The sequence below is a fragment of the Dromiciops gliroides genome, chromosome 1 (assembly GCF_019393635.1).
Source record: "Dromiciops gliroides isolate mDroGli1 chromosome 1, mDroGli1.pri, whole genome shotgun sequence".
NCBI lineage: Eukaryota > Metazoa > Chordata > Mammalia > Microbiotheria > Microbiotheriidae > Dromiciops > Dromiciops gliroides.
This window is the reverse complement of record NC_057861.1, coordinates 720,297,960-720,314,092: the sequence shown is the minus strand read 5'-3', so window position 1 is coordinate 720,314,092 and position 16,133 is coordinate 720,297,960. Positions and strand designations below refer to the sequence as shown.

Genomic DNA, 16,133 nt, shown 5'->3' with positions numbered 1-16,133 from the left:
CTAAGTCAATTTATTTATTTAATGCTATACCAGTCAAACTTTCAAAAATATTCTATAGAGCTAGAAAAAAATAATAAGTCATCTGGAAAAATAAAAGTTCAAGGATATCATGGTAATCAATGAAAAAATATGAAAGAAGGTGGTCTAGCAGTACCAGATCTTAAACTGTATTATAAAGCAGCAATTATCAAAACAATCTAGTACTGTCTAAGAAATAGAGAGGTAGATCAGTGGAATAGAATAGATAGAAATTACACTGTAGTAAATGACTATAGTAATCTAGTATATGATAAACCCAAAGTTCCAAGATTTTGAGCAAAACTCATTGTTCAACAAAAACTGCTGGGAAATTGGAAAACAGTATGGAAGAAACTAGATATAGTAAAATGTCTCACACCATATAATAAAATAAGTTCAAAATGTGGAAGGATGATCCTATAAGCAAATTAACGGTGTATGTAATTGTTTATCTGTCAGATTTATGGGCAGGGGAAGAATTTAGGACCAGAGAAGATATAGAGAATAAAATTGAATGTAAAAGATCACTTCAATTTTATAAAATTAAAAAGCTTTTGCACTAATAAAACTAATTTAACCAAGAATACAAGGGAAGTAGAAAACTGGGAAAGAATTTTTGAAACAAATATCTCTGATAAAGGCCTCATTTCTCAAATAAATAGTAATTCCCCAATTGATAAATGGTCAAAGGATATGAGCAGGCAGTTTGCAGACAAAGAAATTGAAGCTATCTATAATCATATAAAAATGCTCTAGATAATTATTGATAAGAGAAATTCAAATTAAAACAACTCTGAGGTATCACCTCACACCTATCAGAGTGGCTAATATAACAAAAATGGACAATATTAGATGTTCTAGGGGATTGGGAAAATTGGGATGTTAATCCATTATTGCTGGATTTGTGAAAAGATCCAACCATTCTGGAAATCAATTTGGAACTATGCCCAAAGGGCTATAGACCTGTGCACACCCTTTGATCCAGCAATACCACTGCTAGGTTTATATTCTAAAGACCTATTTGTACCAAAATTTATATGTAGCAGCACTTTTTGTGGTGGCTAAACAAAAATGTGGTATATGATGGTGATGGAATATTATTGTGATATAAGAAATGATAAGAAGATGGTTATTAAAAAGCTCCTACCATAATGAGTACAGACAGATGCACAGATGTGAAATCCAGCAGGCTACAGTCGTATGCAAAGCTGGCAACTACTCTATACCTGCTGAGTCCAAATTAGCGTTTGTGATCAGAATAAGAGGTATTGATGGTGTTATCTCAAAGGTCCAAAAAGTATTACTGCTTCTTCATCTTTGCCAAATCTTCACTGGCACTTTTGTTAAGCTTACCAAGTCTTCAGTTACCAATAAAGATTGTGGAACCATATGTTGCATGGGGTTACCCAAACCTGGAGTCTGTAATGACTTGATTTACAAATAGGGTTATGGCAAGATCAAGAATTAGAATTGTCTTGACTGATAATGCCCTTATTGCAGAAACTATTGGTAATATGGAATTATCTGCCTGGAGGACTTGATCCACAAGGTCTACACAGATGGCAAGCACTTCAAAGCTGCCAGGAACTTTCTGTGGCCCTGCAAATTATCTTCTCCATGGGGTGGAATGAAGGAAAAGACTACACATTGTGGGGAAGGTGGAGATGCTGGTAACAGGGAAGAAGAGATAACAGGTTTATTAGAAGAATGAACTAAAGGTTTCCACCATGATGATTTTTCTAATGGTTTGTTAATAAAAATGACTGTGATAAAATTGAAGAGGAAAAAGTTACCAAAAAATTTATATGAGGGTCAACAACAATAACAATCAGAACGATACATGCTGAAGAAGCTCATCTTTGAACTGGCTTTTAAAGAGAGAGGGAGAGAGGAAGCTGAACAAATATGTCTGACAAACATTGATATAGCAATGATAACTGAAAGCACAGGAGCTAGTTTTAATGTCAGTGAAATAATATATAGGGAGCAGTTTGCTATGAACATAGCTATGGAGGACAATTTCATTTTTATTTAAGTATTTCACCTATATATGTATATATGGATAGGTAGGTGGTGCAATGAAGAGAATTTTGGGCTTGCAGTCAGGAAGAATAACCTTCCTGAGTTCAAATCTGTCCTCAGACACTTACTGGCTGTTTGACACTAGACAAGTTATTTAACCCAGGTTGCCTCAGTTCTTCATCTGTAAAATGAAAGGGAGAAGGAAATGAGAAACTACTTCAGCATCTTTCCAAAGAAAACTACAAATAGGATCAAAAAGAGTCTGATACAATTGAAAACAACTGAAAAAATAACCTGTGCATGTGTGCATAAATGTTTCTATATACAAATAAATATTAATTTTCTCCTATTGTTATTCTGGGCTTGGTGATCTAGCATTTCTGTTTCTTCACTCTTCTTTAGAATGAACTCACTGTTCAATATTGTAGCTTTGGCTGAACTTTTAGCTGTTTTTTTGTAACTTTTACTTAGAGGAAATAGGAAAAAAATAGCAGTTGAAGAGCCATTCCTTGTCCTAGTAACTCTTGGCAGTAGTGCTATGCCTTCTTTGATCTTTTCCTCACCTTACCAACACCTCTAGCATAGAAAATTTTAAAGAGAATTCATCTCTGTGCCTGAGGCCATGGGAGAGCACAGTTGTTAACAACTTATGAATATCCCCAAAGATATTTACGGAGCAACAGCACTGTATGAGAAAGAAAGCCTTGTGGAAACCTGAAACCCTTTGGTAAGGGAGTTTCTGAAAGGAAAGTGTGATTCAGAAGAATTTAGTTTGTATAAGGAAATTTACTGAGGGGGGAAGAAAAGAGAACAAATGAAGAGAATTTTTTTTTGTTGTTTTGTTGTTGTTGTTGCTTTGGGAAGGAATCACTTAAGAAGAGAGATTGTGGGCTATGGGACTGTTCATACCCTTTGACCCAGTCATACCACTATTAGGTCTGTATCCCAAAGGAATCATAGAAGAAGGAAAAGGAACCACATTTATGAAAGTATTTGTAGAAGCTATCATTGTGGTGGCTAAGAATTGGAAAACAAAGGAATGCCCATCAATTCGGGAATTGCTAAATAAACTGTGGTATATGATGGTGATACAATATTATTGTGCTATAAGAAATGATAAACAGGAGGATTTCAGAGAAACCTGGAGAGACTTACATGAACTTATGCTGAGTGAGAATAGTAGAACCAGGAGAACATTGTATACAGAAACAGCAACATTGTTTGAAGATCAACTGAGATAGACTTGGCTCTTCTCAGCAGTGCAGTGATCCAAAACAATTTCAAAAAACTCATGATAAAAAATGTTCTCCACAACCAAAAAAAAAAAAGAACTGTGGATTCTGAATGCAGATTGAACCATACTGTTTCTACTTTTGGACTGTTTTTACCCTTCTTTTTTGAGGTTTTTCCCTTGTGCTCTGATTCTTCTTTCACAATATGATTAATGCAGAAATATGTTTAATGTGATTGTATATATATATAACATACATCAGATTGCTTTCCTTCTTGGGGAGGGCAGAGGGAAGGGAGGCTGGGAGAAAAATTTGGAATTAAAAATACTTTGAAAACAAAACAAAACAAAATATTATTAAAATTTAAAATATATATATATTAAAAGAGAAGAATAATTGTATTGGGCAGATAGCATGTGAATCACTGTTGAAGAGCTGGGATACCCAAAAGTGATTTCATTTATGGGGCCAGGGTTAGCTACCATAAAAACAGCTATTAACGGTCTTGTTCATTTTATTTTTTGTTTGTTTTTGTTCTTATTTATTTCTTTGTTTCTTTAGGATTTTTCCCAAATTATATGTAAAAAGAAATTTTCACATAGGTTTTTAAAACTTTGTGTTCCAAATTCTCTTCTTCCTTCCCTCCCCACTCCCCTTAAGTACTCAAGCAATTCAATATATTATAAATGTGCAGTCATGCAAAATATAACAGACCAAAATACCTTTAGAAAGAGGAATAAAAAAATACTTCAATCTGTATTCAGATACCATCATTTCTCTGTAGATGGATTGCATTTTTCATAAGTTCTTCTGATAGCATCCTTCTCATTTCTTACAACACCATAGTGTTCTATCCTAATCTTTGCTTCAAATATTTTTCACAGAAATTATTGCTAACTATATTTCACTCCATCCTATTCCTCCTCTTGATATTTACTTTATTTTCTATCTTCTTTCACTCGACCCCTCCTCAAAAGTGTTTTGTTTTTGACTGCCTCCTCCCCAAATCTACCCTCCCTTCCTTTACCCCTTCCCCCTTATCCCATTCCCCTCCCACTTTCCAGCAGGGCAAGATATGTTACTATACCCAATTGAGTGTGTATGTTATTGCTTCTTTTAGCCAATTCTGATGAGAGTAAGGCTCACTCACTACCCTGCACCTCCCCCATCTTCCCCTCCACTCCACAAGCTTTTTCTTTCTTCTTTTATTTGAGATACCTTACCCCATTTCACCTTTTCCTTTCCCCTTCTCACAGTGCATTCCTCTAACCCCTTAATTAATTTTTTAGAAAAGATGTCATCATAGGGTAGTTAGGGGGTGTAGCAGACAAAGCACTAGTCCCAGAAACAGGAGTACCTGAGCCTAAATCCAGCCTTAGACATCTGACACTCACCAGCTGAATGACCCTGGGAAAGCCACAGAACCCTGACTGTCCTACATGAAAACAAACAAACAAATTAATTAATAATGATAATGATGATGATACTAAATGTTTTAAAGTTATCATCCCTTCATATTTATCTCACACCTGTTCCCCCTGTCTAAATATACTCCATTCAGCTGCCCTATTAATGAGAAAATTCTTATGAGTTAGAAGTATCATATAATAGAATATTAATATTATAATAGAATAGAAATCATTATATATTATAAATCATATATAATAACAATATAATATCCCTCATGATTTCTTTTTCCTGTTTACCTTTTTATTCTTCTCTACAGTCTTGTATTTGAAAGTCAAATATTCTATTCAGCTCAGGACTTACCATCTCAAATACCTGAAAGTCCTCTCTTTCATTGAATTCCCATTTTATGCCCTAAAAGATTATGTTCAGTTTTGTTGGGTAGGTGATTCTTGGTTCTAATCCTAGTTCCTTTGCCTTCCAGAATGTAATATTCCATGCCCACCACTTCTTTAATGTAGAAGCTGCTAGATCTTGTGTTATCCTGACTGTGGTTCCACAGTACTTGAATTGTTTCTTTCCGGCTGCTTGGAATATTTTCTCCTTGACCTGGGAGCTCTGGAATTTGCCTATAATATTCCTGGAAGTTTTCATTCTCAGATATCTTTTAGGAGGTGATCAGTGGATTTTTTTCAATTTTTATTTTACCTTCTCATTCTAGAACATCAGAGCAATTTTCCCTGTTAATTTCTTGGAAGATGATGTCTAAGTTCTTTTTTGATCATGACTTTAAGGTAGTTTGATATTTTTCAAATGATCTCTCCTGGATCTCTTTTCCAGGTCAGTATTTTTTTTCAAGGAGCTATTTAACATGTCCCTCTATTTTTTCATTCATTTGATTTCCTTTACTGTGTCTTGATTTCTCATAAAATCATAAGCTTCCATTTGATCAAACCTAATCTTGTCATTGTTGTTGTTTTGATTTTGGGGTTTTTTTGGAGGTGCAATGAAGGTTAAGTGACTTGCCCAGGGTTACACAGCTAGTAAGTGTCAAGTTTCTGAGGCCAGATTTGAACTCAGGTCCTTCTGAACTCAGGGCTGGTGATTTATCCACTGTGCCACCTAACTGTCCCCAATCAATCATAATTTTTAAGCAATTATTGTCTGGAGAGCTTTTTTATCTCCTTTTCCATTTAGCTTTTCAAGCTATTGACTTTTTTTCATAACATTCTAGCATCTTTCATTTCTCTTTCCATTTTCTCCTCCACCTCTCTTACTTTATTTTCAAAGTCCTTTTTTGATCACTTCCATGGCCTGAGACCAATTTATATTTTTCTTCAAAACTTTGGATGTAGGAGCATTGACTTTGTTATCTTCTTCTGAGTGTGTATTTTGATCATCCTTGTCACCTATGAAACTTTTTAGGGTCTGCATTTTTTTCTCTCTGCTCATTTTCATAGTCTATTTCTTGACTTAAGTCCATATAAAAGTGGGGCATTATTTCCAGGATGCACTGTCTCAAGCTTCAGGTGGTCTAAGATAGTATGATTTAAGGAGAGGATCATTCTCCACTAGCCATGGCCTGTGCAATTGTCTGCAAGCAGCAATAGGCCAGCTTTCCCTTTAACCCAGCAACAGAATTCTGTTTCACTATGCCTGCAAGCTCTGATGCACCCACGCCCTTCCCTTGCCTGGGCCATTGCCTGACTGCTTCCCATGTAGGAGCACTGGCAAAACAAAAGAGTCCCTCCTTGGTGCCATCAAAGACCCCTGTAATCTCTGTCTGGTCGACCACTTGACCTCCTCACTGGCCCATGAGCAGAATTCCAGAAGCAGCCATCACATCAGCTAATTTAAATATTCTGCTGGCCTGCCTGGGGCTGGATCTGTGCTGGCATAGCATTCTGTGCTCCACTCTCACCCCAGTACAACATACGTTTCCTACCAAACTTCTAAGCCATCTTTGGCTGGAAAATGATCTCACCCCACCCCTTTGTGGGTTATGCTGCTCCAGGAATTATCTTATGGCATTATTTGAAGATATCTGGAGGGTATGGGGGGAGCTCTCTGAGAATTCACTGCCTTTCTTCCACCATCTTGGCTCCATCCCCCAATAATCTTCTTATTGTTGTTGTTTATCCTTCATTCTGTTAAGGGCTAAAATTCTAGCTAGTCTGTCTAAAATATCTAATGAGTGGTCTCCAATAAATTATAAGCTTTATCAAGAGTAGACTTTTAAGCATTTATTAAGGAGAATAAGAATTTGGTAAAGAGAGAGAGAAAGGTCTACATTCATCTATCTATTAAAGGGAGAGCGCATTTCTAGCTCCGCTCTTCGCCAGAGTCCAGAGGAAAGAGAGCAAGTCAGAGCGCCAGGCTCCCCCTTCTTCCTCCCACAAGTAAACGTCACTTCCTGATGCCAAAGAAAAGACGCGTGGTCTTGCCCTCAAAGACCTTCACCTCATGTTCGGAGCTCTTCTACAGTAAGTCTCCAGCAGGTGGCATCATTCCAATTGTTACAATTCCTGCAGAGCACCATAACATTCGGTAGGTGATGTCATGACTTACAGTGAATTGGATTTACATGCTGGAGGGCTGTGCAAAGTCACCAGCCCCCCTCTCTCCTCCAGATCCATCTGGGACAAGTGGCAAGATATACATCAGAACTGTTTTTTGTTTTGTTTTGTTTATTTTTTTGCAGGGCAATGAGGGTTGAGTGACTTGCCCAGGGTTACACAGCTAGTAAGTGTCAAGTGTCTGAAGCCAGATTTGAACTCAGGTCATCCTGACTCCAGGGCCAGTGCTCTATCCACTGTGCCACATAGCTACCCCTATTGACATTCTAACTATATACTAAATTCTTAGACACTACTTATAAAAGTTCAAGTCCTAATACATCCCATTTCAGGAATAGCAATTAGGGGAGCAAAGCTGAGTGTGATAATTTGACTACCTTTGAATATGTACTCCAAATGAGTTTTGTGACATTTATCTGAGTGTCTGTTTACTGAGTCCTTATAGGAAAAAAGACTACCTGAAGAAGTTATACTAAGTAGCTTTTATATACTGCTTTAAGGTTTGCAAAGCCCTTAGTATAATCTTTAGATCTTCACAACAATCATGGGAAATATGTTCTATTGTTACCTCCATTTTGTAGATGTGAAAACTGAGGCAGAAAATGTTTAAGTGACTTTGCCAGTCTTGCAGCTACCAAGTTTCTGAAGTTTAATTTGAACTAAGTCTTCCTGACTTTAGGTCTAATGCCCTATCTATTGCACCATCTAACTCCTTTCAAGGGCCTTAAAGTAGACCTATAACTTCAGGAAGAAATGAGAAAATGCATGAGATCAAGCCAAAACAAATTTTAAATTCACACCCCTATGTTTTTTGGTCCTTGGTTTTTACTCAACCTCAGCTCTCCTCATACTTTTCAATAATCTGCTGCTGAATCTGCCTGCCTCAGGTTTTTGCCAACTCCCTTCCATCCCCTATTCATCTATCAAAATGATGTGCTTGATACAGGTCTGACAATACCAACAACTTCAACAAACTCCAATGGCTCCCTGTGGCCTCTAGGATCAATAAAAATCCTCTCTTTGGCATTCAAAGTTTTTCATTGCCTGGTCTCTTTTTACCTTCCAAGTGTCCTTATACCTTCATTCTTGAGACATACTCCTTTATCCTGTGACATTGGGCTCACTATTGTTCCAGAAACAAGACAATTAATCTCTTATTATGACTACTTTCTCTTCTATCATCCCTTCCAAGGACTGGGATGTTCTCCCTCTACACCTCCTTAGAGTTTTCCTGATTTCTTTCAAATTCCACCTAATGATTTCATCTTTTTTTTTTTCAGGAAACATATCCTAATCCCTTTTAATTCGAGTGTCTCTTCTCTGTTACTTATTTCCTCTTAAACCTGTATACCCTTTGTTTTACAAAGTTGTTTACATGCTGTCTCCCTCATTAGATTTTAAGCTCCCTGAAAAGAGGGACTGTATTTTGTCTTTCATTGTATCCCTGGGATCTAACATAGTGTCTGGCATATAATATGTTCTTAATGTTGTCGTTTGGTCTTCTTGAAGATTACCATGACTTCCGGAGGTAATTCTGTGACTTGTAGTAAATTGGAAGTAAGTGAAGGAGGGCTATGAAAAGTTACCAGCCTCACTCTTTCCTCCAGAAACATCTGAATCCAGTGGCATGATATAGATCAGGATGACTGGTGATGGTCCTGGATGCATTGAGAGACCTGGGTTTAATTTTTTAAGCTAAAGTCTTTCTCAGGTCTCACTTTGGCTGAGTCAATGCCTTTTCAGTGATTAAGGCTAGGTAAGAAATGAGGCAAATAATGTCCTCTTTTACCTAGTAAAAAATAGAAAGATTATAGATATAGATAGGTAGAAAGACAGATAGATATATAGGCAGACAGATGATAGATAGATAGATCTAGGATTAATAAAGACCTTTAGGTTTTCTGGCCAAAACAGAAAGAATTACTATTTACACTCACTCTGAGCCATTCAGTGGTCAAAAATAGCCAAACGAGGCATTGGCTGGGAACTACGCAGGGCCCAATTGGAGTCTGCCAGCAGGACAGATCTTACTCACAAAATGATGGTTGCTGTTTGTTCTTTCTGGAAGAGGATGTGGTGAGTAAAACTATATGCAGTCACCATATTACTGTCCCAAGTGTAGGGAAAATTAGCTGAGGTTTATCATATATTTGTAACTGTTAAGGGCTAAAATGCTATATTGTCCAAAATATCTAATGAGTGGTCGCCAATAAATTATAAGCTTTAGCAATAATTAGACTTGTAAGCATTTATTAAGGAGAATAAGAATTTGATAAAGAGAGAGAGAAAAGGCCTAGATTCCTATCTATTAAAGGGAGAGCACATTTCTAGCTCCGCTCTCCACCAGAGTCCCCAGGAAAGAGCCCCAGTCAGAGTGCCCAGCTCTTCCTTCTTCCTCCCACTAAGCAACGTCACTTCCTGACGCCAAAGAAAAGACGCATGTTCTTGCCCTCAAAGACCTTCCTTTCATGGCGGAACTTTCCTACAGTAAGTCTCCAGCAGGTGGCATCATTCCAATCGTTACATAACTTAGAAATTAGAGTTTACTGCACCAGTTTTTGGGCCATTAAGCCTTTATTAAAGCATATTAAGTATTAGTAAAGAAAGCAAACATGGCTCTGAAAGATAGGAAAGCCTAGCTAGAAAATAGAAGCAAGTGAAAGAGAGAACTGGGCCATGTGGCTCCCCTTCTATGTTCCCAGGACCTGAGAGAGTGTCTGTGAAAGCTTGCTGTGGGTCAGAGAAGAGCTCACCCATACACATTATTCAAAGCTAATTGGCTAGCACCACTCAAATCTATTGGTTCACTGAATTTGAGGGCCGTCTCATGAGTGGAATGTGCTGAGTTCAAAGTTCAGAGAACCCCCCCTCTCCCCCCAGAAACAAGCCTTTCAGGTAGGTATGATTTTGAGTGACATAACTTCCTGACTCTGAGCTGACCTTAAGAGAGGTTAGGCCAGGCTCAATGGGGCCTTTGGGGAATCCTAAAACCCCATTGTTTTCTCACAAGGACCATGACATAGGGAGGTGGTTAGTACTAATTAAATGATTGGTTGATGGGGTAACTTTATATAACACCCTTTTACACTCTGTTATTTAATATGCAACCTGCCTTTGTTTGCATTTTCTTCAAATGCATTTTTATCTAACTTGTTCCATGAGTTCTAATTTATGCATTTCATTCTTTTTAGAAAAAAATAAGTTTTTCTACCATATCAGAATCATTTATATTTGTCATCAGAAATCCATTCCATAGAGCTTAGCAATCATCTAGATTCAATTGCTTTGGACTAGAATTTCATGCCATAAGATTATACCAATATTTATTCTAATCACTTTAGAATCTACTCTCAATAAATTCAGTTTACTTAAAATTATGCCTCTTTATTTTTCCTTTCTTCTATCATGCACTCTAAGAGAGAAGGATCATTTCCTCATTTTTCACAAATATTAACTCCAAAAGAGCATTTCCCTCTTACTTTTTTTTAATTTACTTTTTTTTTTTTGGTGAGGCAATTGGGATTAAGTGACTTGCCCAGGGTCATACAACTAGTAGTGTTAAGTGTCTGAAGCTGGATTTGAACTCAGGTCCTCCTGACTCCAGAGCCAGTGCTCTATCCACTGTGCCACCTAGCTGCCCCTCCCTCTCACTTTTTAAAAATAAAAATAGTAATTTCCATAGTCTTAAAGAGATATTTGGAATAGATTAAAATAACTTCTGTTTATAATGGTGGTATACTATTATAATATATCAATCTGTATGTTTCTAGTGACCATTACAATTATAATTTATGAATAACTCTATGGTCATAAAATATATATGCAAAACTTGCAATAGTGTTCATTTCAAACTTCATCTATTTAACCAAATACATTCAAAAAGATAAATTCTGAAACTTTCAAAAATAGTCTAAGGAACAAAGAGTCAGGAGACATGTGATTTAAATACATTTTTGACACTAGTAAGCTTAGAATTTTGGCAATTATAAAGTCACTGGAATTCAATTGAAAAGTAAAATAAAAAGGTTCAGGTTAATGAGTCTATGTTTTCTAACAGATCTAATGCATCATTCTAGAAATAGGGAAATTATTATCTATTTAAACAGCCTATTAAATAAAGAAGATACTTATTATTTATACAAAAGAAATGTTCATGAGGGATGAATGAGGGAAGGAATGCTTTTGGGGAAAGAGAACCTGAGTTCTATTTCTGACTTCTTCCTTTTTTGGTTTAATTGTTTAATCTTATTATCCTCATTTTAGTCATTTACAAAAGAGTGAATTGGGCTAGATGACACTGAAGTCTCTTCCAACTCTGAAACTTGGACTTAAATGCCAGATAATCAATAAACTATATACATTTTTTGTGGGGCAATTGGGGTTAAGTGACTTGCCCAGGGTCACATAGCTAGTAAATGTCAAGTGTCTGAGTCTGGATATGAACTCACGTCCTTCTAAATCCAGGGTTAGTGCTCTAACCACTGTACCACCTAGCTGCTCAAATAAGCTATGTACTTTAAAAATAAATATTAAAGAATCTGCTACCAAATGATCAAAGTTTTTGTTTGTTTTTTTTTGTTTTACTCTCTTCTCAAAGTCAATCCCAGAAGAACTGCAGAATGGAGAAGGATTTGGATACATGATCATGTTTCGGCCAGTTGGCTCTCTAACATGGACTAAAGCATCAGTGGCTTCTGTGGAAGCCTCAAAGTATGTCTACAGGAATGAAAGTCTTATACCTCTCTCCCCATTTGAAGTAAAAGTTGGTGTGTATAATAATGAAGGTGAAGGCACATTGAGTCCAGCAACCATTGTCTACTCAGGAGAAGATGGTGAGTAGCAAGGCCTCCTTGAATCATCACATGTGTTTTAAATTTGATTTTAGATTCTGATAATGCCAATCACTCCTTTTTTGTGATCACAGAACCTCAACTGGCCCCAACTGGAGCTTCTGTACAAAGCTATTCGGCCTCTGAAGTGGACATTTCTTGGAATGCCATTGCCTGGAACAGAAGCACAGGACGGGTGCTCGGTTATGAGGTAGTATCTGCTAAGTTAATTCAGATATTTATTTAGAAATATTAAATGACATTCCCCAGTTCTACTTTAGTTATTTAGTGTATAGCAATGACCCTTAAGGGCTACTAAAGCAAGATAAAATCAACGAAGTAAAATCTTTAGAGGTGTGTGTGTGTGTGTGTGTGTGTGTGTGTGAGGGATGGAAGGAGGGAGGGAGGGAGGGAGGAAGAGAGAGAGAGAGAGAGAGAGAGAGAGAGAGAGAGATTATGAGTTTTATTCCTCCCTTTAGGTGATCTGGAAAAAATATGTTCCCTTTTTCAAAATAATGATTTAAAAGGCATAAAATACAATGCATAGTATTACAAAGGGAAAAACAATAGTTACAAAAATATAGTTATAAAAAGAAAGTTTCAGGGTACCTAGGTGGCACAGTGCATAAAGCACTGACCCTGGATTCAGGAGAACACAAGTTCAAATCTAATTCAGACACTTGACACTTACTAGCTGTGTGACCCTGGGCAAGTCACTCAACCGTCATTGACCTGCAAAAAAATTCTTTTTTTTAATTTTACTAAAGCAAGTTCCTAGACTACAGATTAAAAATTTACCTTCTATAGAGAGAAAAATATGCATACATTTTTGAAGGAGTTTAAAACTCTGTTGTTTTTGTCCTTTATTTATTTTGAAAGGAAATCAACATAGAAAATCCAGATTCATCTCTAGGATCTAGGCTGTTTCCATCCTGGTCTGAAGAGAAATTGCAGTCAAGGAGATGTAGGGACTTTGACTTGCCTGACATAGTCTGACCCATATATTAACTTCAGGGTGCCTCAGTTCTTCAGTTCGGCTGGCTTGCCTGCTCTGTAGGCAGCAGTTAGTTGATGGTTCTTGGGATTGACTTCCCCATCTCCACATGAGTTGCTTCCCTAGATGATGGTTGTGTGGGCTGTGGTTGAAAGTAGGACCAGCGCTCTACAAGATGCTGTGACTCCCAGAACTCCTGTGTCTATATCAGTGTTAGTGTCAGTTGGCTAGGAGGTGTCACTGGTAGTGAAGAGGAAGTTGTTCTTCATCTCCACATTATTTATTGTTATAAATATATAGCCATATGGCCCTTACTGAAATATAAATTTACTTAGAAGAGGAGGAGCCTGGCCAAATCGAACAGAGTATCTTAGAAATACTAAGGGCTTAATAAATGCTCCTTCATTAAATTATCAAGTAGTACTTGAGACAGGAAAAAAAAAATTGAAAAGTTCTAAAAAGTGGTGTAATTGGATTATTAAAAACTTTTCTTGCTGACTTTTTATTAGTATATACTAGATATATAAAATTGTTTAGAATTTACAATTTCATAAAAGTTTTTCCTTATATATTCCAAATAACTTAGTGTTCCTATTCCCCTTTACTAAATTGGCATCATACTATATTTTTGTCTCTTCCTTATAAATATTTATACTGTCCTTTTAATTGACCATTTCCTTGATCAAATATGTTATCTTCCTTATAACAAATAAGTGGGATTCCTCCAACTCTTACCCCTTCTAAACAATGTAGCAAACATTTGTAAACAATGAGCTTTCCTCTTTGTTTTCAATGAATAGGTCTTATATTGGACAGAAGACTCAAAGGAAACCAGTGCTGGTAAAATCAGGGTCAATGGAAATATAACAACAAAAAGCATCACAGGGCTAAAAGCCAATACAGTATACTTTGCAACAGTGAGAGCCTATAATACTGCAGGAACTGGGCCTTCAAGTGATCCAGTGAATGTCACTACTAAAAAATCTCGTGAGTATTTAAGCAAACTCCATACCTCAGTAGACTGTATTAGTCTAAAATAGATAAAGATATAGAAAATATGTGTGGATGGAGCCTTGGTCCTGAAGTCAGGAGGACGTGAGTTCAAATCTGGCCTCTAAGGCTTTATAGCTGTGTAACAATTGGAATGACGCCACCTGCTAGAGACGTACTGTAGAAGAGTTCCACCCATGAAGTGAAGGTCTTTGAGGGCAAGACCAGGAGTCTTTTCTTTGGTGTCAGGAAGTGACATTTGCTAGTGGGAGGAAGAAGGAAGAGCCAGGTGCTCTGACTCGCTCTTTTTCCTTTGGACTCCAGTGGAGAAGGGAGCTAGAATTGTGCTCTCCCTTTAACAGATAAATGAATGTAAGCCTTTCTCTCTCTCTTTACCAAATTCTTATTCTCCTTAATAAATGCTTAATAGTCTAACTCTTGCTAAAGCTTATCATTTATTAGCGACCACTCATTAGATTTTAGACAGTCTAGCTAGAATTTTAGCTTTAACAACTGTATGACCCTGGAAAAGTATTTAACCCTTTTTGCTTCCATTTCCCTCATCTCTAAAATGAACTGGAAAAGGAGATAGTAGACTCCTCTAAGGCCTTTGCCAAGAAAACCCCAAATGGTGTCACAGAAATTTGGACTCTACTAAAATGACTTAACAAGAGCAAATGGGTACACACATAGAGATAATTTGAGATCTGACTGTAGTAGCAAGAGATAGATTGATTGATAGATAGTCCTTCAGCTCACATAAAAGAATGCTCGATTGATTGATTTTTCCCCCTAGGAGTGATTAAAGCCTTTTCTACTATTATCTGAGACTAATTTGGAATTGTATTACTGAGGATGGATTCTTCAAAGCAAAGGGTGCTATGTCATACAGGTGATCCTGGAACCCTAAAATTCTGAATTTGTTCTGTTAGCCAGGCTTCCTATTTACATTGAAAGCTCATATAAGGCAGGTGGCACAGCTTAAAGGTTTTGGTGTTTGCTGGTTTGTTTGTTTTGTTTTCTTTTGTTCCATCTTCAATGAGTAGCATTGCTGATAGGACAAGTTTAAGGGATATTTGTTATCTTAATTTTCTTAAAAGCCAGTCAATTTTTTGAGTCTGTCAGTGGCTTCCTGAGCAGTCAGAGATCACTGTAATAACTTATCTTTATATCATCTCAATGCACTTTACCACCAGTAGCCTGATCTAGTCGTTAGGAAGCTGGCCTCATAATCAAGTTCTGGGTTCAACTTGACACTTACTGTCTGATGCTGGTAATTCACTTAACTTCTCAGTCCTTAGGTAATTAAGCTAATAAGTTTCAGAGAAAGGGCTTATTGCAGTGATTTTCAGGGAAATTTTCCTCAGCTGAGAGTTCTTGGAGGTCCAGTCTCCATCTTTTCTCATGTATCATATTTCCTTTGAGTCTTCCAACAACCCAATGAAGTAGGAAGTGCAGATGTTATCATTCCATTTTTCCCTAAGAAAATTTAATCAAAGAGGTTAGTTGTCTTGAAAGGCAAAATAATATAGGGGTTAAAGGCTAAACCTAGAATTGAAAAGACTTGGATTCCAATTCTTCTCTGATACTTAATAGCTTTATGGTCATGGGCAAGTCAATTTATTTTATTCTCAGTTTTCTAACCTAAAAAAAAGATAATGACCCCTACTATTAATAATTTTCTCACATTGGGGTATTGGATGAGATAATCTCTAAAGTCACTTAGAATTCTAAATTCATGATTTTTAGATACTGTATGACATTTTGCTTACTATCACAAAACTTGAGTCAGAGGCAATATTAAAACCAACATATTCCTGACTTCAAGTTATGAAAGGCAATTTTAAACTTTATTCTCTGCCTCTTTCTCTCTCTGTCTCTTTGTCTCTGTATGTCTGTCTCTCTGATTCTGTCTCTTTGTCTTTCTGTCTCTGTCTTTGTGTCTCTCTGTCTCATATATATCTGCCAATAGAAGCACATTTCCTTTCCTAAACTAGCTCAAATTCTTTATGTTATAGTTGATTTCTTATTATTCCCAGAGTATTCAGAAAAATAAAAACAGCCC

At 36.8% G+C, this 16,133-nt stretch overlaps 1 protein-coding gene and 1 pseudogene across 1 annotated transcript in view; both read left to right on the top strand.

Annotated features, from left to right (window-relative positions):
* The window catches only part of LOC122737331 (contactin-6-like), a 482,372-nt gene that overhangs the window by 440,619 nt on the left and 25,620 nt on the right, over window positions 1-16,133 (top strand). Inside the window, 3 exon segments of the mRNA XM_043979812.1 lie at window positions 11,853-12,087; window positions 12,180-12,295; window positions 13,879-14,065. Coding sequence (XP_043835747.1) covers window positions 11,853-12,087; window positions 12,180-12,295; window positions 13,879-14,065 — 538 coding nt within the window.
* On the top strand, window positions 1,133-1,734 carry LOC122744574 (annotated as a pseudogene).